Source organism: Suricata suricatta, chromosome 16 (genome assembly GCF_006229205.1).
Source record: "Suricata suricatta isolate VVHF042 chromosome 16, meerkat_22Aug2017_6uvM2_HiC, whole genome shotgun sequence".
Lineage (NCBI taxonomy): Eukaryota > Metazoa > Chordata > Mammalia > Carnivora > Herpestidae > Suricata > Suricata suricatta.
This window is the reverse complement of record NC_043715.1, coordinates 39,067,029-39,093,408: the sequence shown is the minus strand read 5'-3', so window position 1 is coordinate 39,093,408 and position 26,380 is coordinate 39,067,029. Positions and strand designations below refer to the sequence as shown.

General features: G+C 43.5%; 1 protein-coding gene across 1 annotated transcript in view; it reads right to left on the bottom strand.

Annotated features, from left to right (window-relative positions):
* The window catches only part of DPY19L3 (dpy-19 like C-mannosyltransferase 3), a 66,853-nt gene extending 41,895 nt beyond the window's left edge, over positions 1-24,958 (bottom strand). The window contains exons 1-3 of the mRNA XM_029924256.1: positions 24,817-24,958; positions 22,271-22,404; positions 1,890-1,980 (exon numbers count right to left, since the gene is read on the bottom strand). Coding sequence (XP_029780116.1) covers positions 1,890-1,980; positions 22,271-22,404; positions 24,817-24,919 — 328 coding nt within the window. The 5' untranslated portion in view covers positions 24,920-24,958. The remainder of the gene's footprint in view (positions 1-1,889; positions 1,981-22,270; positions 22,405-24,816) is intronic.
* Between the last annotated feature and the right edge of the window lie 1,422 nt (positions 24,959-26,380).

Sequence of the window (26,380 nt, the reverse complement as noted above, 5' to 3'; positions counted from 1 at the left end):
AAATCACTTAGATGAAATGAAACAGATGAACCATTGAGTTTGTGGTGACAGAAAGAAAATATTCATTATTTACCTTTAAGAGCAGTTTCTCCATTTTAACACTATTGGTATTGACACTTGGGGCCTGATAATTCTTGTTGTAGGGACACTGTAGAATGTTTAGCAATATCCATCACACCTCCGTCCATTCCAGTAGCACGATCCTTCCCAACCCCCCAGGGCAGTGACGACCAAAAATGTATCTGCACGTTCCAGATGTCTCCTAGGGACACAACTGACCGTCCATAAGAACCACCGCTTTAGAGGATGCTAGAAGAGCAAATCACAACTCTGAGAACTCAGTGACTCATTTTTCTCAGTAGTTATGTTCTATATGCAGTGAAAACTGAATTAGCAATACTGTGCCCTGTAGGAAATACAGGGTTATGCTCTTACAAGCCTCTGGTCATCAACTGATCGACATGTCACCTTGATTTACGTGTTTCTGTTTAAAGATATCTTCTTTAATATATACTAGTGATTCACTAACGCTGAACACGTGGCCAACTGCACTCTAACTCTTAGCTGAACAAACCTTATCTGACAAATGTGTTTTCTTGATGTGCCTTCCTCACAGCCTGCTTGCACTTAGGAACTCCAGACAGCACTTTAGCTCTATGCTGGGGGCCATTTTAAACCACAAAATCACCAACAAAAAGCACAGAACTGCAAAAACCTGGCCCTAGGTGGACTGGGAACAGGACGCTGCAGCAGGAGAGCTGAAACAAGACGGCGGTGCATCACCTTGACCTTGTCCAACCTCAGCTGGGAACATGCCAGTCAGGTGATGAAAATTTTTCACTGCTCTGCACAAGACCATGAGTGAGTGACCGCAAAAGCACCACAAATACTGATTCTGGGGTCACAAATACATTTTAGTGAGTAAGGTGAGTTTGGAAATATGGACTCCAAGAATAACGAAGATCAACTATTTAGGGAAAGAAAGTCAACACTTATTTTGCCTTTGTTGTATAAACCATACCTTGGGGTCACCAAACAGTTGATGAAGAAAAGGTTTCTTAAGTCACAGAGTTCCAGCTAACAAATACAAGAGGAATGCAGAACGTCACTTTTCTTAACTACTGAAATAGTGGATACAGGCAATAAGCACCCATTCAGTGGGTGGAACCATTCAGTGAAAGGCTGATGGGTAATGAGCCTTACTGCACAGGAATCAGTGATTAATATTTATGGCACAAGAAGAAAGATAACATCTCATGTCTCCCACTGTGATAAAATTAGAAGTACAAAACATCACCTATGAAGAATTCTTGCCAAAAATGTTTCTGAATCCAAGTAAAACCCAGCAAATGTCCCTGTCACGTGTGCTCACGGTGAGCCTATCAACCATATATTAAGTAGGAGAGATCCTTTTTGCAGCTTCTGTCAGACGGAGTAAGGTAAAGGCTGTGGGCTCTAACCCACTCACAAACAGTGAAAATGTGGGAAAATGGCAACGGCAGAGTCAGGGACTGAACGGGGGCACTGCGGACAAGGACAACTGGAATTTTTGCTTCTATCACCAAAATGCTTCCTGATTTTAGACACGACTCCTTCACCTGCGAAGACTTTTTCCACAGTGATCATGAGGAAAACCAGCAGCAAAACCAGGAAATCACCACAGATGGATTCAGGGGTGGGGCAGAGCTGAGGAGAGGAGTTGCGTTCAGCGTTGCCTAACTTCCGCCCGGGCCGGCGCTGGGGCTGCGGGCGGGGAGAACCTGCCCGAGCTCACAGGAAAGCTGCACACGTCCCACAAAGCACTGAAAATGCGGCAGTGGGCAGGTGTGCTCGGCGGAAACGCCGGCAGGGGCGAAGCAGACCCCACAAAAACCATCGGCTGTAATTACCTTGCATGAGGGTCGGAGCCTGCAGCATTTGCTTGTAGTAGGAGTAATAGAGTCCACATTCTGTCCTGAACGAGATCTCTCGCTCCACTTCCTGAAATAGAGTGAGGTCTACTGGGTTTACATGACCTAGTTTGTTGGTTTTTTTCAAATCTATTGTCACTGAAGAAACAGGGTCCAGAACTACAACTTCAAAGAGAAAAAAACACCACCTCACAAAATATAGTCTTAAGAAATTTTGGCAACCAAAAACAATAGAAGGCTGATGACTGTTGAGGCTGGGTATGTATTACAGTTTATTACACAATTCCTCTGCCTTTGTGGATGTTTAAATTCTCCGTAGCAAACCATTTAAAAAATTGTTAACATTTACTTATTTTTGAGAGACAGAGCACAAACGGGGCAGGGGCAGAGAGAGAGGGAGACACAGAATCTGAAGCAGGCTCCAGGCTCCGAGCTGTCAGCACAGAGCCTGACACGGGGCTTGAACCCACGAACCCTGAGACCATGTCCTGAGCTGAAGTCGGGCGCTTCACCGACAGAACCACCCAGGCCTCATAACAAACCATTTTAAAACATGGGGACAACTAGTTTCATTTGCACTGATGTTTCAGAATTAATGTTTTCCTTTCATTTCACACAAATTAAAACAAAAAAAACCCATACCACCAGTTCTTATATAATTTTATTGAGAATCAAAATAGGGACAGTATAAAAAAGTCTCCCAGGTGAAAAGAACTATAATTGCATTAGACACCTACCTAAAAGCCAGCAGTATTATATAAGATTAATAATTTTCTTTTATTATAAGAATGTAGCTTACTCTTAGTGAAACGAGGCAGCCCTTTTACATGTGAATTTCAGTTTGACAAATGTAACCTCAGTGGAAAGACACTCTTGTAGGCAAATGGATACAAGAAATATTCAATTTTATCAAACTGAAATTTAAAGTGATACCCATTAATTTGGTTGTAAGATGCTTTTATGACATTTAAAATTTAAATCATTCACAAAATATGGAGGATGGGGAAGACGGTCGGGAATCATCATATTACTATTCTTAGATGCCTTAGTTCATACCATGTAAAGAACAGTGTAAGTGAGTGAAAATTATAATTTATGTCATTATAGAGTCTCTGATGCTGGCGTTCAAAAAGCCCGGTCCTGGAATTTGGCACACACTGTCTGAGATGTATTTCCGTCTATGTTTTTCCTACCACAGCAGATCTCTGTTCCACAAACCCAACGTTACTGGGAGAAGACGATAAGCCCCAGACACGATGTGTTCTAGAGAATAAGCTTCTAACCCACCTCTATTCTTCAAATCATAATAAACATTTCATGAAAAGAGCCAGTTGTGCTATTTATCTTCAGACCTGAAATTATTTAATGTATTCCTTCTACCCTTTAAATATTTCCCCTATCCTTTTTTTTTAATGTTTTACTTATTTTTGAGAGAGACAGAGAGAGACAGCGTGAGCAGGGGAGGGTCAGAGAGAGGGAGACACAGAATCTGAAGCTTGAACCCATGACCCGCAAGATCATGACCTGCGGCTCAACCGACTGAGCCACCCAGGCGCCCCTCCCCTAGCCTTTAAAAAATATTATAAATTGATTCACTAATAAAGCATTGAATAAATACTCAATTATCTGAGTATAAATATCCAATTACTGACCTTGAGAAACAAACTTATGCTTTATCATTTTAACTCTTCTTTAAAAAAACAAGAGGAGGGGTGGAGCAGCAAACCTTACTTAATGAGCTTCCTTCTGCAGAAGACAAATTTCTCTCGAGGGAATCAAACATGGAAAGCAAGGCCCAGGCAGGCTCTGAAACGGACTCTCCTTAGCGCACTTGCTGTATGAAGGACGGCGTGCGGCTCTCAGCGTCTGCGTTTGTGGCTGACCTGTGCTGTATCCCTCACAGCAGGAAAGGAGGCTCCTAGCGGTCAGGTTAATCCGCTCATCTTGAATTTTTGAGAAAAACTGCTCTATTGCTTTTCATAACATAAAACTAACCTTGTATCACTTGTCTCTACAACATTCACACGGCTGGCTACTTGGTCAAGTAGCCATAGAGGCTGTGAATTGATGTTAACTGAGCAAATGTTAGCTTTTGTTCATGCAAATCAGGAAAAAAAAAAACCCCACAAAGTTTAATTACATTCCATTTCTTCTCTCCAGCTGCCTTTCACTGCTCAAAGAACGGCTGTCTTCAATGGAGTACTCTAAGGTCAAGCCTACATCCCCAAGTCAAACTGGAGAGCCAGGTCAATCAGTCCCACGAAGGAGGCTTCATATCCAACATGGCTCAAGAAGACAAGAAGACAGACTTCATAAAGATGGAAAAATGGAAAAAAACCCCACCCCTACAGGTACGAGGTAGGACGCCTCTGGGCCCCACCCCTCTCTTCAACACACCCAGAGTGCGTACGGAACAGAGGGGTCCTAATCAGTGAGAAAGCATCCACACATGATTAACTGGTAATCTTGGCGCCAGCTGTATGGAACCAAATGCTATACTTCATGAGACAGACACTTGCAAGCTTTACATCTGCTTCATGCTAAGAGAACATCTGCTTTACTCATTCAAACACTTTTCCAGTTTTACAGCAATTTACACTTTGCCTGGTGGATTGTGCCAATGAAAATGTACACCAAGAGAAGTTACCCTCTAAAGAATTCAACATGAACAAATCCTTCATATTTTCATTTGCATCAGTTCCACAGGGAAAGCGATGTCGGGAGAATGAAAACATTTCTTCTGGAGATAATGACAGAAAGAAACAGACAAAAGCGGTGTTATTTTGAAGGAGCTGTACAGCTAACACCATTTAATAGTAGTTCATATAGTAATTTAACAAAAATACTTAAAGGAAAAAACATCAAAACAATGACCGCTCACAGTTAGTGATTTGGGTCCCCTAGAAACACAAAATGGAACAACCTGTCTTAGACAAATGACACCACATCTGCCGAAGGAAACCTTGTGTTGGTTTGTAAGACTCTCGTGTAAATAACTTTTGTTTACAAAAACTGTGTCCAAACTGAGTAGGCTGCCGGTGGTGGTGAAGCCACGGAAAGATTAACTTTGCAAATGCAGTCTATTTCAGAAGTAGGTAACAAATCGTCTCACCAGGAACACTAGCTCCTGATAAGACAGCTGTGCTTGAAGTTTTGTCCTGGGGACCGTGCCCTTAGCAGACATTCTTACGGCACATGCCGCTTTACTGTCTGGGGAGCCCCCCCGGGGAGCCCCCCCCCCCCATCCATCTGTTCGAGTGGAGTGATCCTGCCCTAAGGCTGAAGAGCCCTGGGGTGACGGCTGTGTGCGGGAGCAGGCCAGGAGCAACTCCCAGCCTGGGCTACTGCTGGCAGTGCACCCCCACACCCCCAGCACCCACTGGGCTGGCACAGCATTCCACTGGACTGAACTACTTGGCTGGTTAACCCTATATATTCTGGAGAGTCCTTGATGAGTGAGAGGATTCAGTGGGAAGATATGCAAATCTGTAATATCAAACGAATAAGAGAATAACAGTGGAAAACATTAGCATATGAAAAGACAGTAAAAAAACTGATAAAAATTGAGTGACATGAGTGGTTCTCTTAGCTAAAAGAGAATTATATTTTCTTATGACTGAACATTTCTTTGCTGGGGAAACAACAGTATAAAACTTTAGTCCTTGATCCCAAGGGATTTATGTTTCAATGAGAAAGAATGCATTTCTTTTTTAAGGAAAATGACTGTTGAAGGAAAGGTACCACAATTAGAAGGGATGAAGAGCCTTCTGCCTGAACTGTTTTTTAAATGTCTATTTTAAGAGAGAAAGAGAGAGAGCACGCACATAGGGAGAGAGGCAGAGAAAGAGGGAGGGAGAGAATCCTGAGCAGAGTCTGTGCTGTCAGCACAGAGCCTGATGTGGGCTCCTTCCCACGAACAATGAGATCATGACCTGAGCCGAAATCAAGAGTTGAACGCCCAGCTGACTGAGCCCCCCAGGTCCCCCTGCTTGAACTATAATACCAGCTCCCATTGGATTATGTCTCTTTTTCCTCTATCTTCCTCTTTCATTCATTCATTCAACAAACAGCTGCTGACCAAACCATGACAAGAATTCTCCTGCTAGGAGATTCAGCAGGGAACAAGAGAAACACAAATCTTTGTTTTCATGGAATTTTCAATCTAGAACAGAGGGAGAATGAATAAACGTGTAAAATATAAAAAGCAGGGGAGGGGATGGCGAGGGCGTGGGTGCTGTGATCCTGCAGGCAGGTGGGGAGGGCTGCACCGATGAAGTCACTACTGGACAGAGACCTGAAGAGGAGGGCAGCAGCCGTGTGGAGGACAGCCCAGGTGCACCTTGAGGAACACTGCTGTGTGCTCTGAGGTGCAGGGAGCAAGAAGGTCGGGGCGGGACGGTAGAGTGCGGGGAGCTAACGTGGGGTTGGACAGCCAGTCCTGCCGGTTAACTAGGACTCCAGGCTTGTACTCCGAGTTATCTGTGGGTGCGGGGAGGTGACGGAGGTCGGGAGTGTGGTTTCAGATCTGCAGAGCTGGACTGTGACGGGCTCTGAGCTGCTGTAATAATCCCGGTGGGGATATGGGTTGTGAGAGGTGATCACATTCTACACACTGTTAAAGGAAAGCGGATAGGGCTTCACTTGAGAGAACCAGGTCTGAGCAAGGGCAGGAGCCCCCAGCCACCGGAGGACGAAGCTGCAATTTACAGAGATGGAGTGAACACCCCTGTTTCTGTAGGAGAAACACCTGAGGGCAGGCATCGCCAGGTGTTTGGTGTTGGATGTGTTAAGTTCGAAATGCCCATTGGCCATCCTAGCTCAGGTGGTCAAGCAGGCAGCTGTGTGTACAAGTCTGGAGTTCAGCGCAAAGGTCTAAGCAGGGGACAGACATTTGGGGGCCATGAGTGTAGAGACGGTATTTAGAGCTATAGGTAAGATTGTTCTTAGAAATGACAGTGGACAGAAAAATACAGAGCCGAGTCCTGGATTCTCTGCCAACAAGAGGGCAGAAGGCTGAGGAGCAGGCTGTGCAGGAGCCAAAGACCCAACCAGAGAGGGAGGAGAAAATCCAGAACACACGTCCTGGAGTCCAGGGAAAACGAGGACTGAGACATGACCACTAAATTATAAACTGAACAACCGGAACTTTGAGAGAAGCCTGCCTCGGGTGGGCTCAAGAGAATGAGAAGAGAGGAACAGAGACTCGGACGCACACTTCCTGGGGGAGTCCGGGTGTTAAGGCGCAGGAGCAACGGGACAGCAGCTGATCGAGAAGGTGGGCACAGAAGAGGCTCCCCGACCCCAGGATGGGAGAAGGCAGGAGAGACTCAGCTGCTGGGGTGATGTGACTCAGCGGAAGGCAGGGGAGAAGGAGCCACGCACATGGGGTGACGAGTCGGCGTACATGGGCAGAGCCGGGCAGACGTGGGGCGGAAGCACGCAGAAGGTCTCTCAGTCGACAGGGTTCCGAAAACGCGACCTCCAAATACGGCACCTGGCCACACTGAGTATCTTAAGCTAAGGGACGTGAGAAATGGCAGGTGCAGGAGGGCTCTCCGACGTCCCCCTTGTCCCCTGAAGCAGGTCACAGGACCTCCCTCTACCTGGAGGAAAGGAAACCCTTATCTCTGAAGATGGAGGGGCACGGAGAGGAATCTGAGCAAACAGGATTGCTAAGTTCACCCCCTTTTCTTCCTATTATAGTTTCCACTGTCTACTCCTCATCAAACCTAGAATTAAAATGCTCAGGCTTGACCATTTCTTCAGGTCTTCATTTCCTTACGAAGGTTACAGTGACTCGTAAAAGTTGTCTTAAGTACACCTGTATGCTTTCCTCTGGTTGATCTGTCTTCTGTCAGTTGGCCTGACAGGCCCCTCGCCCTCTGCAGTGAAACAGGCAGCAATGCAACAGCTGGCAGTCAAGGCTGCCGAAGGTCTGGGGGAAGGAGGAAAAACGGCTGGAAAAGTCACGCAGGGGGGCTGGGGGCAAATGGGCAGAAATGTAACAGGGTCGCCCAGGCAGCGCCTTTAAAAAAGGCACAGTTTAAAATGTGACAAATTTTAAAGTAAAATAGTTCGGCTTCTGTGTATTTAATTTTGTATTTAGTCCCTGCTACTGAGTTTCCTTATTTCCTGTAACAATTTTTTCAGATTCTCCTGTGGTTTCCAGGTATATAATGACATGCTCTGCCAGTAATTTTACCTCCTCCTTTCCAATTTTTATACTTTTTACTTCTCCTCTTCATATTGCTGGTATCTCCAAAGCAATATTAAACAGCAGCACTGACAGACAGCTTTGGCTTGGGGATATGCCTCTAGCCACCTGTGCCTACTTAAATTTAATTAAAGTTAAAAATTCAGTTTCTCAGTTTTGAACACAATTGGATAATAACAGCATGAAGGACTTTTCCTCATCGTAGAAAGTTCTACTAGATGGACAGCACTGTTCTAATGTTTCCCTAATGTAGAAGGTCTTAGCATTTGGTCAGAAATGTATTAATGCTAATAGAGGATGCATCTATTTTTTTAAGTTTTAGTGAGACAGAATTCACATACCATACAATTCACCCAATTAAAGTGTACAATTCAATGGCTTTTACTATAGTCACAAAGTTATGCATGCATCCACTAGAATCAATTTTAGATCATTTCATTACCCCTAAAAAGAAATGCCACCCTCTGAGTCATCACCTTACAAATTCCCCATGCTCTCTGGCCCTGGGCAACACCAATCCACTTTCCATCTCTTTAGGTTGGCTTATCCAGGACAGTCCTTATCCATGAAATGATACAGCATGTGGTCCCCTGGGCCTGACTTCATTCGTTCAGCATGTTTTCAAGGCCCCTCGAATGCTGTAGCATGGAACACTCACTGCAAAATTGCCAAAGAATATTCCATTGTATGGATACACCGCATTTTACCTCTCCATGCATCCATCAGGGGACACTGAGGTTGTTTCCTCTTTTGGCTATTACGAAAAATGCTGCTGTGAGTATTCACATACAAGTTTTTGTGGCGGTACATTTTCATTTTCTTGGCAATTTTCTTAGGAGTAGAATGGCTAAGATCACATGATAACACTGTTGCACCGTTTGAGGGTTGCTAGACTGCTTACCAAAGCGGTTGTATCATTTTACAGACCCATCAGCGCTGCAGAAGGGTTCCACTTTCTCTACATCCTTGTCAACACTTGTTATTACAGGTCTTCTTCTTATAGCCCTGCTGGTGGATGTGAAGTGCGATCTCACTGTGGGTGTGATCAGAACTTCCCTGACAGGCTAATGGTGTTGAGCATCTTTTTTACACGTGCTTTTTAGCCATTTGTATATCAGCTTTGGAAAAATGTCCATTTAAGTCCTTTTTCCATAAAGAAAACTGAGCTGCATATTTATTATTGAATTGTTATAGTTCTCTGTATGGTCCAGATTCAAATCCCTTAACAGGCATATGATCTGTAAGTATTTTTCTCTCCTTTCTAAAGCGGAAGAAGTCCAGTTTAACTATTTTTCCTTTCCTTCCCTTCCCTTCGTGCTTTGGTGTATCTAGGATGGCCTAGCCTAACCCAAAGCCATGATGACTTATTCATGTTTTCTTTTTTATTTATTTATTTTAATATAACTTATGTCAAGTTGGCTAACACAGTGTACAGTGTGCTCTTTGAAGCCTCAGAGTTAATCTGTGTATCTATGAGGAAAGGGGTCCAGTTTCCTTATTTTGCACATGAATATCTGGCTGTCCCCAGATCATTTGTTGCAAAGACTATTCTTTCTTCATTTAAAGGTCTTCCTTGAAAATCAGTCGGTCACAGATATAAGGGTTTATTTCCGGGCTCTTGGTGCTACTTCATCTCTCCTCATGCCAGTACCACACGGTCTTGATCATTGTTGAGTCTTCTTTGTTCTTCTTTTTCAAAACTGATCTGGCTATTCTGGGTCCTTTCAGTTCCCATATAAATTTTAGGGTCAGCCTGTCAATTTCTGCAAAAACATCCACCTGGGATTTTAAGAGGAATCATGTCAAATCTGTAACCGACTTCAGGAGTACTGCTACTTATCAATACTGTCTTCCAATTCATGGACATGGTTTAAGTCCTATACTTCTTTTGTTCAATTGATTTCTAAATATCTTAGTCTCTTGTTGCTACTGTGAAAGAAACTCTTAACTTTATTTTTCGTTTGCTCATTGCTACTGTATAAAAATACAATTAGTTTTTATATATTGATTTTGTACGCTGCAACCTTAATAAACTCATTTATTAGTTCTAATAGTTTTTTTTAAATTGAGTTCTATATAGAAGATCATGTTATCTACGGAGTTTCACTTCTTCCTTTCCAATTTGGAGGTCTTTTGTTTCATTTTCTTGCCTTACTTTTCTGATTAAAACCTCTAGTATAATGCTGAATAGAAATGGCTAAAGCAGATTCTTGTCTTGTTCCTAATCTTAGGGGGGAAACTTTTCAATTTATCACCATTAAATATGATGTTAGCTGTCACATTTTTGACAGATGCCCTTTCTGAAGCTAAAGATTTCTTCTATTTCTAGTCTGTTGCGTGTTTTTTTATTATGAAGACGTGGTGAGGGGTGCCTGGGTGGCTGAGTTGGTTGAGCATCTGACTTTGGCTCAGGTCATGATCCTGCGGTTCATGGGTGTGAGCCCTGTGCTGGGCTTTGAGCTGACAGTGTGGAGCCTGCTTTGGATTCTCTATCTCCCCATCTGTCCCTCCCCCTGTCACACTCTCTCTCTTTCAAAAATAAACATTAAAAAAAATGAAAGTTGTTGAATTCTGTTAGTTCTATTTTTTTTAAGGACCTTTTAAGATAATTACATGGGTTTTGTCTTTTATTCCACTGACGTAGTGGGCTCATCTGGTCTATCCTTATTTTAAGTTCCATGTGTTATAGGAAAATGGTATTAGATTTTTTTCCCCAAATACCTTTTCTTTAGTCTTTTGAAGTATTAACAGAGCAAACAACTATATTAGTAGATTTCCCAACAATTTCCTTTAGTTTCCTGGTATAAAAAGGACTTTTTCATTTTTCATTTCATTTTCATGGTGCATTTTGCTTTTAATGCACAACTAGATTCTCTTTATTAGTACTAATTAGAATTTTTGATTAATATATTTAAATGGGATTAGTCTCTGAGCTTTATTTTTTTATATTACCTACATTATATACCATTGATTCTCATTATTCACAGATTTCTGATTTGCGAATCTGCCTACTAAACCAAAATCTGTCACAACAAAATTGACAAAATGTCCTGCTGTGCTTTAGCGGTCACGTGCAGAGCAGTGACATTTTGAGCTGCCTCAGGTGCACAGCACCCAGCCTTGCCCTTCCTCTCGCTCCAGGTCTCACACAGAAGTGATCATTAGACAGCCCTGGTGAGGGGCAGTGCAGCCCAGCCCCAGAAACCCCAGGCCCAGGTGGAGGCGCTTCGCTCCAACTCTGGTACCTGTTAACGGGGCGGCCTCAGGCAAGTCACTTAACAATTCTGAACCTCATTTCCTCTTTTATAAAATGAAGAAAACAGAATCTACCAGGAGTTCTTAGAATTTAAGACCTCTGTGTGATACACATGTACACCTGCATGCACACGCGTGCACGCACACACACACACACACGCATGTGATTTCCCCAGGAGCAACGGTTCAGTATTCTCTAATTCGGTGTTCTCAGTGACTTTTAGAATATAATGCTGGGAATAAGGAAAACTGACTGTAGTTATATTGTGATCCTCAGTTTGGGTGTGCTACGCCTGATTCATAAAAATAATTTGGAAGTTTTCTTTTTTCTTTAGTGTTCTAGAATGGCTGAAATAGTACTGGAATATTTTGGTCCTTTAAGAGTCTGGTAAAATTCCTCCATAAAATCAACAGGGTCTGCTGTTTGGGGGAGTGCAAGATGGGTAGGTCTTTACTAAATTTTCTCTAGCACATCTGCAAAAATAATTTTATTTTCTGGGGTCAGTTTTGGCAATTTATATCCTAGAAAAGTATCCATGTCATCCATTCATCTAGTGTGCATGGAATCAAACAAAATAGACCATGTGGCTCTTTCCTATTTCATGGTCTCTTAAGTTATTTCTCTGCTACATTTCATCATCTCTGCAATTATTTCCAGTATTTCTTATTTTGAATATTTGTACTCCCTATCCTACCTCTACCCTTATTTTTTACTCCTCAAGTAACTATTCATTTATTATTTTCCTACTTCCTAAGTGATCAATTTCTCCTTTTACCTTTATCCTTCCTTCTGTTGCTAGATTTTGCTTACTTTCCAACTTCATAAATGGATAATGAATTCATCTGTTTATTATTTCATAATATAATATTTAAAGCTAAAAATTCTTCTGAATACTAGTTTAGCTGTATTCCATAATCCTGAAACATGGTTTTCATAATTTTCTAGATTTTGTTTATGATTTCTGTAAGTTAAGTTTTAATGTCCTGTGAACAGTTATTTATGAAACATTTTTCAGATTTTCAGAAAGTGAGCTTTTTCTTTTTAATTAGTTATCTCCAGTTTTTATTTAAATGAATACATTAAAAAAGCATACTGTGAGTCTATGACCATTATCCCCCAAATCAATTTTTTTTATGGTTTTTATTTATTTTGGAGAGACAGAGACAGTACGAACAAGGGAGGGTCAGAGAGAGAGGGAGACACAGAATCTAAAGCAGGCTCCAGGCTCTGAGCTGTCAGCACAGAGCCTGACGCGGGGCTCGAACCCACGAACCTTGAGATCATGACCTGAGCTGAAGCCGGACCCTCAACTGACTGAGCCCCCCCCCCCAGGCGTCCCCTCCCCCAAATCAAGAACAAGCCAACTCTAGGCACTATCACACTAAGATTAGGAAATGCTGCGCTTCTGGGTCTGAGATTTCCTCTAGGGCTTAACATATCTGTGTTTTAGTTACTGTTCTGTGGATCTTCGAAAAGGACATACATTCTGTCATTAGATATTTACAGATTAGATCTTATTTTCTCTAGGTCTTGTATAGTCTCATTCTTGACCACTTGCTTTTGCTTTTATGAACTAAGAATTAAAACTCAACAGTGATGGGTTTCTCTATTACTTCTTGGATTTTTCTTTTTGTAGTTTTTGCTTTAGAAATTGTGTTATTGGACACACAGATAGTCCAAATAATTGGCATCTTTATCACTGAAAAATTGCCCTTCTTTGCCTCATTTTTCTGTCGGAGACTTTCTTTCCCCTTTTTGCATTACTTCAGTAAGTCCTTATCTATACCTTAGATCTAATCCTTCTAAGAAACTCAGATTCCAGTCTCCTGCATGCTGCTCCCAACACCACTGCAATTGTTACGGTTTTATCTCTTAATTCTACTCCTTGCCTCAGTTCTGCCAGCTCGTGTTTCAGTTCTTTCCTTTGTCTTTCTGTATCTCCTTGCAGGTGGTATATACCTTCTTACAGCCCTGCTTTGAATTCATCCTCTGTGGTGGCAAATGCTTATTATTTTTATGTATTAATTTTTGAGAGAGAGAAGGAGGGAGGGAAGGAGACGGCATAAACAGGGGAGAGGCAGGGAGAGAGCAAGAGGGAGCGAATCCCAAGCAGGCTCTGCACTGACAGAAGGGCTCCATCTCCCAAAGGTGAGATCACGTCCTGAACTAAAGCCAAGACTGAGAAGCTTACCTACAGAACTACCCAGGTACCCCGTACTGTGTTTATTTTTAATGGGACATGTTTGGTCACAATATTCATGTCTCTGCTATCAATGTTTTCTGGGGACTGTTCTTCACCCACTTGTTCCTGGTTTTTCTCATCCTTTTTTCTTCTGGTTTCACTGGACACAGCCTGAGCTGGTGCCCTTCTGTGTGTGGCAAGCTCTTACCAAAGCAGCTGCTTTAGGAAGTTCATGTAGGGGACAGGCCAGGGCCACTGGCCAGGCCAGGTCAGGAAGAATGCTCCCTGTGATACAACGTGCATTGCAACAGTGAGCTCTTCAGTCTCTTCCTCATTTTAGCCAACAGGGATTGGCCACCTCAGAGCTGTTCAATGAGCACGTTTTCTCTCTTTATCTTGGTCTTCTTAAATTCCACTTTTACAACACTAGCCTGTGTCTGTGATCAGTCCTTTCAGCCTGCCTAGCTTACTTGTCTCTCATACCCCAGAGCGTCTCCAGGAAACCTCCCGTCACTGCTGCTCACATCTGGCACCTTGGTTCCCCACAGGGGACCTCGGCCTCACCCCTCAGGATATGCCAGCGACCCTGGAGGCCTCCTCTAAAATCTGCAGCCCCGAGAGGCCTCCCTCCGGACCCTTCCCTGTGCCTCTGAGTTTCACTGGGTTAGGCGGCCCTTCCTCATACGCTGTGGTTCTAAATCAGAGACCTTTCTTGGTTTGATCAAAGCTAGAAAATAACTATCTCTTTTTCATTTTCCTTAATTGCTTGAAGGTAATTCTAAAGAAAAGAAGGAACTGACATCTTTACACTCCCACTTTAAAACAAGAAGTTGGGTAAGAAGCAATTTTAGTGGTTTACCCACCAGGAACAATCTAACTACTCACAATTGGGGAGCTTAGGAACACTGAAATAACTAAGAGACTAAAAATTTTAAAAAATATTGAGTTATATAAGCATAATCATTTCCATAATAATTGTGAAACTCTGTATAACTACGTAACTACTTATGGAAAAGGCAGATGATGTAACATCAGAGAAGTCTGATTTTGAGTCTGAAAACTATACTGGAGTCATAAATAAGTAAAATATATACCCACGTAGGATGCGGCATGGAAGGCAAAACTGAAAACTGGTTTTTGTTAAGGGTCATGAAAACTGAGTGATGTTTTTTACTTACAAGTTTTTGTCACTGTCACAATGTGGTTTGAGCAGGAACACAATACACGTTCAGAAGCCAAAAGCATCAATGCCGTGTGTGTCTGCAGCATGTGCTACACACAAACCATGACAGACGTGCCGCCCGGCTCCCACCTGCCGGTACTGCGACATTCTCTGCCTGAAGGCGGCTCCAGGAGCCGCGTCCCCCGCTCTCCTGCCAGACCAGACCTTGGACAGCAGCCCTTTGTCCGGCTCCCCTTTCCCCCTGCAGAGGGTAACTCTACTCCAAACAGACCACTACTCAGCACTGATGATGTGCTGGGCACCGTAAGGGTAGCACAGAAAGTAAACTGTGGTCTTTGAACCCTTTTGTTTATAACAAAGGGCAGCAAAAAAGCAGGTTGAATTTAAAGGACAATTTACAGGGGCACCTGGGTGGCTTAGTGAGTCAAGCATCCATGACTCGGGTCATGATCTCAGGGTTCATGAGTTTGAGCCCCGTGCTGGGCTCTGTGCTGAAGGTTGAGTCTGGAGCCTGCTTCAGTTTTATGTCTCTTCCTCTCTCTCGCCCTCCCCCACTCACACACACTCTCTCTCAAAAATAAATAAACCTTAACAAAAAAAATTTTTTTTAATAAAAGACAATTTAGAGTTACAGTGTTCGGGGATCAAATATGTTCAAAATGCACCTAAAACAGTGCTAAGCACATAGTAGACATTCAATAAAAGATATTTTTAAGAACCTTATACTTTCTATTTCCCAGCAAGGGAAACAGAGCATTTGTTAACACAGTACTTTTTAATTTAAACTTAAAAAAAATTTTTTTAATGTTTTATTTAGTCTTGATACTGAGAGAGACAGAGCATGAGAGGGGGAGGGGCAGAGAGAGAAGGAGACACAGAGCCGGAAGCAGCCAGGCTCTGAACTAGCTGTCAGCACAGAGCCTGACGCGGGGCTCGAACCCATGAATGTGAGATCTGACCTGAGCCGAAGTCGGAGGCTCAACCGACTGAGCCACCCAGGTGCCCCTAAACTTTTTAATTAAAAAAACATGCTAAGAATATCGAAACTACAACAAGCTGTCACTTCACACCTGTCAGAATGGCAAGAAACAACAGGCTTCGGTGAGAACGCGGAGAAAGGAGAGCCCCGTGCGCTGCTGCTGGAGTGTAAACTGCTGCCGCCTCTCTGGAGGACAGGACGGACGTTCCTCAGAAGACTAAGAACAGAACTATCCTACGACCCAGCAGCTGCACTAACTCAAAGGGATACATGCACCCTGGTTTACAGCAGCACTCTCGACAATAGCCAATCATGGGAAGAGCCCACATGCCCCTCGACGGACGTGTGGGTGAAGAAGACGGGGTGCAGTGGTACATATATACAATGGGGTATCACTCAGCCATAAAAAAGAATGAAATCTTGTCACTTCCAGTGACATGAATGGAGCTAGAGGGTATTATGCTAAGTGAAATTAGTTAATCCCAGAGACAAATACCCTGTAATTTCAGTCATGTGTGGAATTTAAGAAACAAAACAAATGATCATACGGGTAAAAAAGAGAGAGGCAAACCAAGAAACAGACTGTTAACTATGGAGAAGAAGCTGATGGTTAGGGGAGGGGAGGGGAGGGGATGGATGAAATCCGTAAAGGAGCACATTGGTTGTGATAAGCACCAGGTGTTGGTATGGAAGTGTTGAATCGCTATGTCGTACACCTGAAACTAGTATTAGTTAACTAACTGCAATTTAAATAAAAACTAAATATAAAATTTAAAAATATGCCAAGGAAGGATAGTATATATATTTTTTCTATGACCACTTAAAACCAGCATCTTCTCCTTCAATTTTCAAGTTGCTCTGGTCCAGAGTTCCCACGTTCAAATATTAATGTTCTTATGATCAGCAACTAACACTTAAAATATCATTCTGGAGGTGCCTGGGTGGGTGAGTCAGTTAAGTATCTGACTTTGGCTCAGGTCATGATTTCATAATTTGTGGGTTCGAGCCCTGCATCAGGCTCTGCACCCACAGTGACAAGCCTGCTTGGGATTTTCTTGCTCTCCCTCTCTCTCTGCCCTCCATCATACTATCTCCCCCCCAACAAATAAACATAAAAAAGTATTCTGAACACATAAACTCTATGATCTGTCTGTTTCAATATGTTTTTAATGTTTACTTATGTATTTGGTGGGGGGAGGGAGGAGAGAGCTGGCTCCATGCTCCTTTAGTGCAGACCCTGACATAGGGCTAATCTCTCAACTAGGAGACCATGACCTGAGCATAAATCAAGGGCCAGTTGCTTACCTCACTGAGCCACCCAGGTGCCCCTATTTTATAAACAATGTTTTTACTCTCTGAATAATAAATAAATAACAAATGAATTAAAACTATTCAGACATCAAAGTATCTTCATAAAAAGGAGCCCAGCCTAGCCGGGGCACCTGGGTGGGTCAGTTGGTTAAGCTTTTGACTTTTGATTTCAGCTCAGGTCATGATCTTGCAGTTGGGTTGTGGGTCTGAGCCACATATTAAGCTCTGCCCTCATAGTGCAGAGCCTGCTTGAGATTCTCACTCCCTCAAAATAAGTAAATAAACTTAAAAAAATATATAGCCTAGCAAATTTAAGCTATAATGCACAAGTACAAAAGGAAAACAGATTTACAGTTCTCACTCAAATATTCCCACAATCCCCCGTATGAAAATGGTGTAAATTATAAGAATAAATTTATGAAGGCATATATAAACTCTGAAAATGAGCTTTTCCTTTGAGTAATGTGTTTGACCATAAATGGCTAACATTTTCATGGTTTATTCACAGAAAATGTTTACACATTTTAAAATCAAGTAAAACATGGGGCGCCTGGCTGGCTCAGTTGGATAAGCCACCAACTTCGGCTCAGGTCATGATCTCACGTTTGTGGGTTCAAGCCCTGCGTCGGGCTCTGTGCTGACAGCTCAGAACCTGGAGCCTGCTTCCGATTCTGTGTCTCCCTCTCTCTCTGCCCCTCCCTGCTCATCCTCTGTTTCTCTCTGTCTCAAAAATAAATAAAACATTAAAAAATTTTAAAAAAGAAATAAAATAAAGTAAAATGCAAAATTTAGTTCCTCAGTTGCAATAGTCACATGTCACATGTTTAGCAGACCCATTAGCTAGTGGCTACTGTACTGAACCGTGCAGAAACAGACCATTTCCTTCACTGCACAGAGTTCCACGGGACAGCACTGGGTCTACGTAATCTAAGATGAAAAATAAACCAAATGCCCATCATCAGGTTTGAGAAATCGTTGAAATCTCTGAGGATTCCTCTTGGGATACGGAGGGGAAAGCCTGTGCTAGAAGCTACTGTTGGAATAAAGAGAAGAAGATGCAGCAAGGCTGAGCTCAACGTTTCAGGGGCTGGAGGTGTTGGTGGCAAGAAACCTGTTAGATTCGTGTATGTTCCTGTCTTATAGCTTCTTCCAGATGGTATCGGAGGCAGAGACAGAAACTAGCCCAGGATCTCTCTCTCTCTGCACACTCCTCAAACAATCGTGCCCACACATCCACAAGCTGGTAATATGAAAATGTCCGTTTCCATCACAGACGGAATCCTGCCTCCAGACCCATGAGTCCAGCTCCTTTACTCCATCTCTCTCCTTGGACTGTTCTGAAAATGAGTCATAACGTATCCAAACATGGATTGTCATCTGCTGTCTCACCGTCCCCTGTAAAGAATCCAGCTGGCCTTTGTCCCCGGTTCCTGGGAGGTAGTCAAGAAGTCCTCGAATTTCCCGTGTGATAACAGCGCCTTTGCTGCTCCCAGCTGGTTCCTCAGGACCACCTCTCACCGTGTGTTCTGAGGAGATGCCTCCGGATGGGGCTGGTCAAGCCAGAAAGACCAGGGACGTGTGATTAGAGGGTTGGGGCTTGGAGTCAGCTGACACCGGCCCAACCTCCGGGGAGGAGAGGGAGCTGGAGATTGAGTTCCACATTGTGGTCAATGATTCGATCAACCACACCTACATAATAAAACTCCAGTAAAAACTCTGGACACCGGAGCCCAGGTGAGATTTCCCAGTTGACCACAGTCAACACACAGTCATACACTGATGTGACAGGAGAACATGTCCTAACTCCACAGCGAAAGGACAATGAGAAGTCTGAACTTGGGACTCCCCTGCCAGACTTTCAATGAGTCTCTGCCTTTGGTTCTGATTTGTATCCCACTGTTACATTAAAGCTGTCATCCTAAGTGTAATGCTTTCCTGAGTTCTGTGAGTCATTCTAGTGAATTACGGAACCTGAGGGGATAGTGGGTATCTCCAAATCTATAGCCTCCTTGTGGTCAGAAGCCAGGTAGCCTGAGGATCCCCAAACTCGTGACTGGTACCTGAAGTGAGCACAGTTTTGTAACAGACTGTGCCCTTAGCCTGTCAAGTCTGGCTTGACTCTGGGTGGCTGGTGTCAGACGGCGCCCCACTGCCCAGACCGGTTCCTCCCACAGGCGTCATCGCAGTGAATGGCACGTCCGTCCAATTCTTCAGCTACTAACGGGAGAGAGTAGATCATCACTGGTGATTCCTCCCTCTCAACCTCCATCCACACATGATGAATCGATATATCCTCCTAAATCCACCTTCTAATAAGCTCTGAGTCCACCCACTTCTCTGTTCGGTCTTTTCCTCTCTGGTCCCGTTCTCCTTGTGCCCTTAGAGTTGTGGCCACATGTGCCTGCCTTCTCTCTGATACTCGACTGGGCGAGTTTTGTCCTACCTTATGGCTTTTTCAGCTGTGTTCCCTCTGCTTAGAAGGCTTCCACAGATCTTGGCGTGGCTGTTCTTAGGATGTAAGTGTTGAGGTGCGTCTGGTCTTCAAAATGGTCTGCTTTCCCCCCAATCTCAAGTAACCTCCCGATAACTATGTCACCACCCTGTTTGGTTTCCACCATAGGACTTATTATTTCTTGTTGGTTCCTGTTTTTCTGTCCTGATCGGAATTAAGTTCCGGGTCATATTCAAAGGCTGTTTTCTCAGGCCTTGATCTGTGTCTGACGCACAGACGAGGTGCACTGACTGACCTTCGCGTGCTGCTGAACTGGATCTTCCTGGCGGCTGCCTCCTCTCTCAGTGCTGCCCTCCTCAGGCTCCTCCCGCCGCAGCTGGGCCATCTTTGTAACACGCCAACACCAGGACACTGCTGTCCCTTCGGGACCTGGCCTCTGTTTTCTGTCCCGGTACATTCTCTCTCCCCGTCTGCTCTCCAGCCAGGCTGACTACGCCAACCCCTTCAGTGCCGTTCTCTCCGCTCCAAGTTCCCGCACGTGTCCCTTCCCTGTGACGTTCGCCTCTGCTCCCCAGTTTGTCTGGTTAATCTTCTCATTCTTCAGGCCTCCTTAACCGTCACCTCCTCCAGAGAGCCTTCCCTGAGCTTCCAAAACTGGGTTAGGCTACCTCTCCTCTGTGCTGCCACAACACTCGCGCTTTCCCCAGCAAGGTACCGATTCTGGATGAGCTGTAACGGCCAGCTTGCCTGAACCCTCAAGGGTGTAAACTCTCTGAGGGCAGGGGCCCTGTCTCAGCTGGAGGTATTGCTACCACTGGGCACAGTCTCTGCTGGTACGCTATAGATGCTTAATACACATTTACTGGATCAGTCTATTATACGGGAATATCTGCCAGAAAATTCACTAGTCTCTGTTATTCTTTCCATGTTCCCCAAGGTGTTCAAATCAATGCTACCCAGAGAAAATAAATAAATACTAGGTAAAAGTATAATGACTTCCTAACCCGGTGAGATGCAAAAGCAAAATCAAGGGTGCTCAGGCTTCTTGATGATGGGGTGTATTTACTTACTAGCAAGGCCACTTAAAGAACTACATTACAATTTGAAATTAAGTTATATGATCTCTTTTAGCATCTTCTCCTTACTACATAGGTACCAACATTTAATTTTAGCTATATGCCCCTGCAGGGGTATTTCAGTCTTTATTCAAAATGTTGGTGCTGACAAATAAGTATTAGATGGTTTAGTTAGGGAATCTGCTTATATGCACTCCATTTTAAGGAGATACAAGTGAAGGGTGCCTGGGTGGCTCAGTCCGATAAGAGTCTGACTCTTGATTTTGGTCCATGCTTTGCACTGAGCACTGAGTGTGCGTGCGATTCTCTGTCTCTCCCTCTGCCTGTCTTGGCTAGTGCAAGCTCTCTTTCTCAAAATAAACATTAAAATAAAGAAATAAAGAGATATAGGTGAGCAAAATTTCTATTGACAAGAAAAATGACCCATGGTCCCTGAAGGATAAGAATTACTTTTTGTACTATGATACTTTGTATAAAAATATATACATAGATACACGCTACACCTATAAAGTAATTGGACAGGTTTTAAAAATAAACATATTATAAGTTATCCATATAAATTAAAATTTGTCATTCAAAGTAGTCCCCTTTGGGGACTCATTCCAATAATGGAACCAAAGTTCAAAATAATTTGGAAAACTCTCTTTGAGATCTGTTTTATTTTTTAATTAAAAACAATTTTTTAATGTTTGGTTATATATTTTGAGAGAAATGTGTATGAATGGGGGAGGGGTAGAGAGAGAGAATCCCAAGTAGGCTCTGGGCTGTCCGTGCAAAGCCTGAGACAGAGCTCCACCTGAGCCAAAATCAAGAGCTGGATGCTGAACTGACTAAGCCTCCCAGGCGCCCGAGAACTGTCTTAGGTTCTCCACGGATTCTTGTGAGCAGTCACCTAGATGACAAATATGTGACCTTTGTAAGCAACTAGTCATTAGAAGTCACAGAACCAAAGAGGGTCGAAGATGATGACATTTTGGATAAAAAACAAAGTACATTTGGATGAAGAGCCCTGGTGACGTAGAGGTTTCCTTGCTGAAGTGATCTGCTTCTTTTGGAAACAATGGCAAAATAAAAGACATCTAGAAATGTTTAAGAAGAGACAAAAGGAGAACAAGGAGGTTGGTGTTTAAGAAGTCACAGGCCCTCCTGAGAGCGAGGAAAACGTCGGCTCCTCCCCACTCTGCCCGTCCCGCGCCGAGAGAAAGGCAGAGCCCCCGAGGCTGCCTCTGCAGCCAGATGAAGACCCCAAGGCTCGGAGCACTGGCTCCTGATTTCTTTTTCACTGTGCCCAACAGAAAAAAGAAACTGACACTGTGATACACACGTATGTATCTGTACACACATACACATGACTCACAGTTACACAAATAATTCTCAACCCTCGTGTATATGATAATATCCTCTCGTATCTTATTTTAACTACGAAACATGTTACTCGTGATCTGCTGCAACAGCTTCACAGCGTGCAGTTTGAAGACGACTAGTTTAGAGTTCCGGTCACATCCCTAGAGCCAATTCGCGAGACGAGAACCCTCACTGATTACAGAGTCTGATGTTCTCTTGAATCGCAGTCCTTCTATGCTACAGGCCAACCTTCCAGCAGGTTGGGGCCTTTGCGGCTAAGCTGCGTCGTCTTGGCCGTTCATGTACACACTTAGCTCCCGGACGCGCTGGTGCGCCAAGCACACCACAGACACAGGACCGTACCTTGATATTAGAGAACCATAAATCGTTCTCGTGTAAAGTGGCCAGGTACACAGATGTAAGAAGTCCGATGCAAAGGGCAACGGTTCCGCCAACCGTAAGGGACAGAAGCTTCCATAATCTTCTCGTGGTACAGCCTTTTGGACAAAACAAATAACGAAGTCAGTCAAGAACGCAGACTCTAGTAGTTCTACCTCAGACGACCGAGTATGCTACGTTCCGACTGCCTGGCTTTGGCGAAGCTCCCCCCAGGCCCCGCGCACAGTTAGGACCCCTTTCTGTGACTCTGGAGGCCTGTTTTCATACTTCATTATGGTTTTTACCCGACAGGATCTAACTGCCCACTTCTCCATTTTGCCAGGAATTGTGAGCTTCCTCATTACCTTATTGATCTCAATACCGCGGGTCTGAGCTTGACTAAGTTTAATAACTGTAGTTTAACTCTGAAGTTTGTTAAACGGAGGAGCAAGTCGGTTGCGTGTCTAGAATATAGAAAGTCTTTTAGATGATCTATGTACAATTTGTGATTTATTCATTAAAAGCTATCAAAAAGCTTGCTACTTAAAACTCAAAAACCCACTGGAGAGAAAAAAAATCCATCACAACTCAAATTAAAGGACTATACATAAACTAGGAAAAAAATATTCATGGCACATATAAGAAAGTTTAAGTATCCTTAATATGGGATGAACACTTCCAGGATTAAAAACTAAGTATTTCAGTTGGAAACAGATTACAGAGACAAACAGGCAATGCACAAAAGAAAAAGAAGGGCCAACAGACAGACAAAATATTCACATTCATTAGTATTAAGGAAATGCAAATCGAAACAATGAGCTGTAATTTTTTAGATGTTGGTCAGTTTGATAGCTTAAAAATGCTAATGCTGAGGGTACAGAATAGGAGTATTTTTCAAACACTGCTGATAGAATAACGTGCAGCTCTCTGGAACATATCAGGGCAGGAAGTAGGGAAAGCTACCAAAATGAGCATGCCATCTGACCAGTAATTCCACATCTCGGCATATACCCCAAAGTAAAGTTTTAAACGAACATTTGGCCATAAATACATTTATCCTAGGTCTGTTTGTATAGAAGAAAGGCTAAAGACCACCTAAATATTCAACCAGGAATTAGTTAAATCAGTTATGCTATAGCCACACAGTGACTACCTCAGTAACACTTTTAAAATACACCAACTGACTTGTGATATGATCGAAACATAATAAAAGAAATGTAGCAAATTACAAAACAGCTAGGATCCCAAGGATGTAAAACCAGGTGACTGCTGGCGGGCGTGTCTAGGCAAGACCACCATTTCAACAGCAAGATCAAGTTTCATGGGCGACAGGCTCAGGACAGGTTTGTTTGTGGGAATATTTCTCCCTCCTTTTTTTTTTGCTTTTCTTTAGTTTTCAGGGTTTTTTTTTAATTTCCTGACATGAATAAATACTGCCTCAGTAAAATGAAAAATTCTCAGTTATGTTTTAATTTAAAAAAAGCCAACTTGGAAGCTCCTGGGTGGCTCAGTTGGTTAAGTGTCTGACTCTTGATTTTGGTTCAGGTCATGATCTCATGGTTCGTGGGATTGAGCCCCATGTCGGGCTCTATGCTGACGGTGCAGAGCCTGTTTGAGCTTCTCTCTCTCCCTCTCTCTCTCTCTCAAAATAAATAAATAAACTTGTAAGAATAAAAAAAGCAAACTTGAAGTTGCGCTGTGTAAGTCTTCAGAAAGTACTTTATCATGTTCAAAACTGCTAGTAGTCAGGTTGGATGGTTTGACTTTTCAGTACAGATTAATTTTATTTTACTTTTTAGATTAATTTTATTTTATAAAACTGCTCCCCTCAAATTACTAGCTTTCGCTGATAAGAATTGACATGGCTGCAATTAATGTAAATTCTGTCAGATATCCAAACTGGTTGATAGACAAGGCATTTTTCATGCTTATTTTTAAAAATCCCTGACCATGCTTAGCTGCGAGAGCAACTCTGGAGTTGGGAAGTTCATAATTCAGGTCATCTGATGTACACTTAGCAAGAACCTTCCGCATTGTGCAAACAACTTACCAAATTCTGAACACTACCATCCCACAAACCAAAGGAGAAATTTTCAGGAGTTCAAATAAAGAATGCAAAAATGTTTGATTCATCTTTCAGTCCCTTAATGGAATGAGAAAGTCCACAAGGTAAGGCTCTCTAGAGTGAGCAGCATACACACACCAGAAAAATTAGAAACAGACTAAAACCTAAACCGTGTGGGAAAGCATGACTTTAGAAAGGCAAAGATTGGCAAAACCAGAACCCACTGCACAGACAGCTGAGAAACCCGCGCCTCTAATCAGAGCTCTCTGACCTTTTATCTGGTCACAACTGTAAAACCGGTTTTATCAAACTGCAATCAAATCATCTGTCAAACTAAAATGTCACGGTATTAGAACAAGGTTCCTCAAATATTAGGGCTCACCAAAATTTATCTTATTGGAGAGTGATCTTTTAATATGCAGAAATAAAAGCAATCCAAAATGCTGCTTTAATTAAAGTCACCTACCAGATGGCAATTTATTTTCCAACTTCACATTTGCTTCTTGTGCTGCATAATCCTCAGGAACTTCTGTGGTTTTTACTCCTTTTCTTTGCCTGATGGATATCATGGTGTCAAAGACTTATGTGCATTGTTCTTCCAACCACTCCTACAAACAACACAGAAGTAAACTGCCCATCCATATGCCAGGACCCTCTCCCCAACACGCCCTCTGCTCCTCTGTGCCTTGAAGCCTTATCCCTGGCTTAGCATGCCCCCGCCCCCTTCCCATCAAATCTTAACCAGCCTTCAAAGCTACTGTCAAGCCACAACACAAATATTTACTTAATACAGATTATTAAGAGTTAAGAATGCAGGTGAGCATTCCAGACAAGTCCCTGCCCTTCTTCCAAGAACCCTTCCTCTAGGTTGTGACAGCCGCTGCTAATCTTTCTCCTTCCTGAGCCACTGCAATTACCATCAATTGGTCACATAATTATGCAGTTTTATATTATGTTCCACCGCTCCAAACCACGTGAGAGGTATTCAGTAGTAAATCTGTTGATAGCCTGATTCCAAAGAAGTGAAACACTGTTTTGTCTTAAGTATCTGAATTTTAATACCGACGTTCTTTAAAAACAGTTCACACTGGAAGCTTCAAGAATGTGCCTGAGTGGTGATGGCAGCGGGGGTGTGCCAATCAGGGCAGCTGCTATCCCAGGGAGCAACAGTGGGAGTAAAGGCAGGGTGCAGGAGCCTGGTTTGGAAGCAGCGAGTGGGAGGCGAGGGAGTGGTGGCAGTGAGTAAGCTGGCTACGGTCCCCGGGAACATCTTGCTTCACTCGTCTGAATAATGAACGGCGTTTTACTAATTACTATTAAATGTGACCAGTTATCGGACACGATTGTTTGGGCAGTTTCTTAAAAACGAAACAACCTGCTCTATAGAAAGAACAATCCAACCAACATTATACAATTTATTCATTCATTCATACAAAAAGAAAATGTGAGACGCAAAGCACGGAAAATGACTCTGGAGCAGCGAGGCAGGAGAAAGGAGTGTTAGGCAGAGCCGTACTGCACTAGGAGGGCGGATCCCCCAGTTGCCTCCTCCTAGAAGCAGGTCCTTCCCAAGGGCTCGCGAGGAGTTGAAATATCCCGCAGCAGATACACTCTAACAAGTCAGGACAGAAGGGCAACAAAAACGTCCGTGCCAACTCTGTGTCAGGTACTGTGCTAATCGCATCGACTGGGAAACAAAGTTTCCTTATAATGAAAGGGAAAGCCATGTTCAACGTTTGAAAAGGGAAATGAGAGCGACGCTCGTCCCCTCCTCGGAAGGACCAGCACACACAGAGCGACCTGGCACTGCAGGGCACGTCAGCTTCCCGCCGCATCCCCGCCTCACAACGCCGAGTGTTCGCCCCGGACACCGAGGGTCGCCTGCGGCCGCCCAAGTTCAGACACTCGCTCCAGCTCGGCAGTCGCGCGGCCGCGGAGGCCAGCACCCGCCAGGCCCTCCCTCCGCCCGCGCGGCCGGAGCGAGAAGTGGCCCGCGAGCGCCGCCCCGCCCTCGGCCAACTTCCTCACTC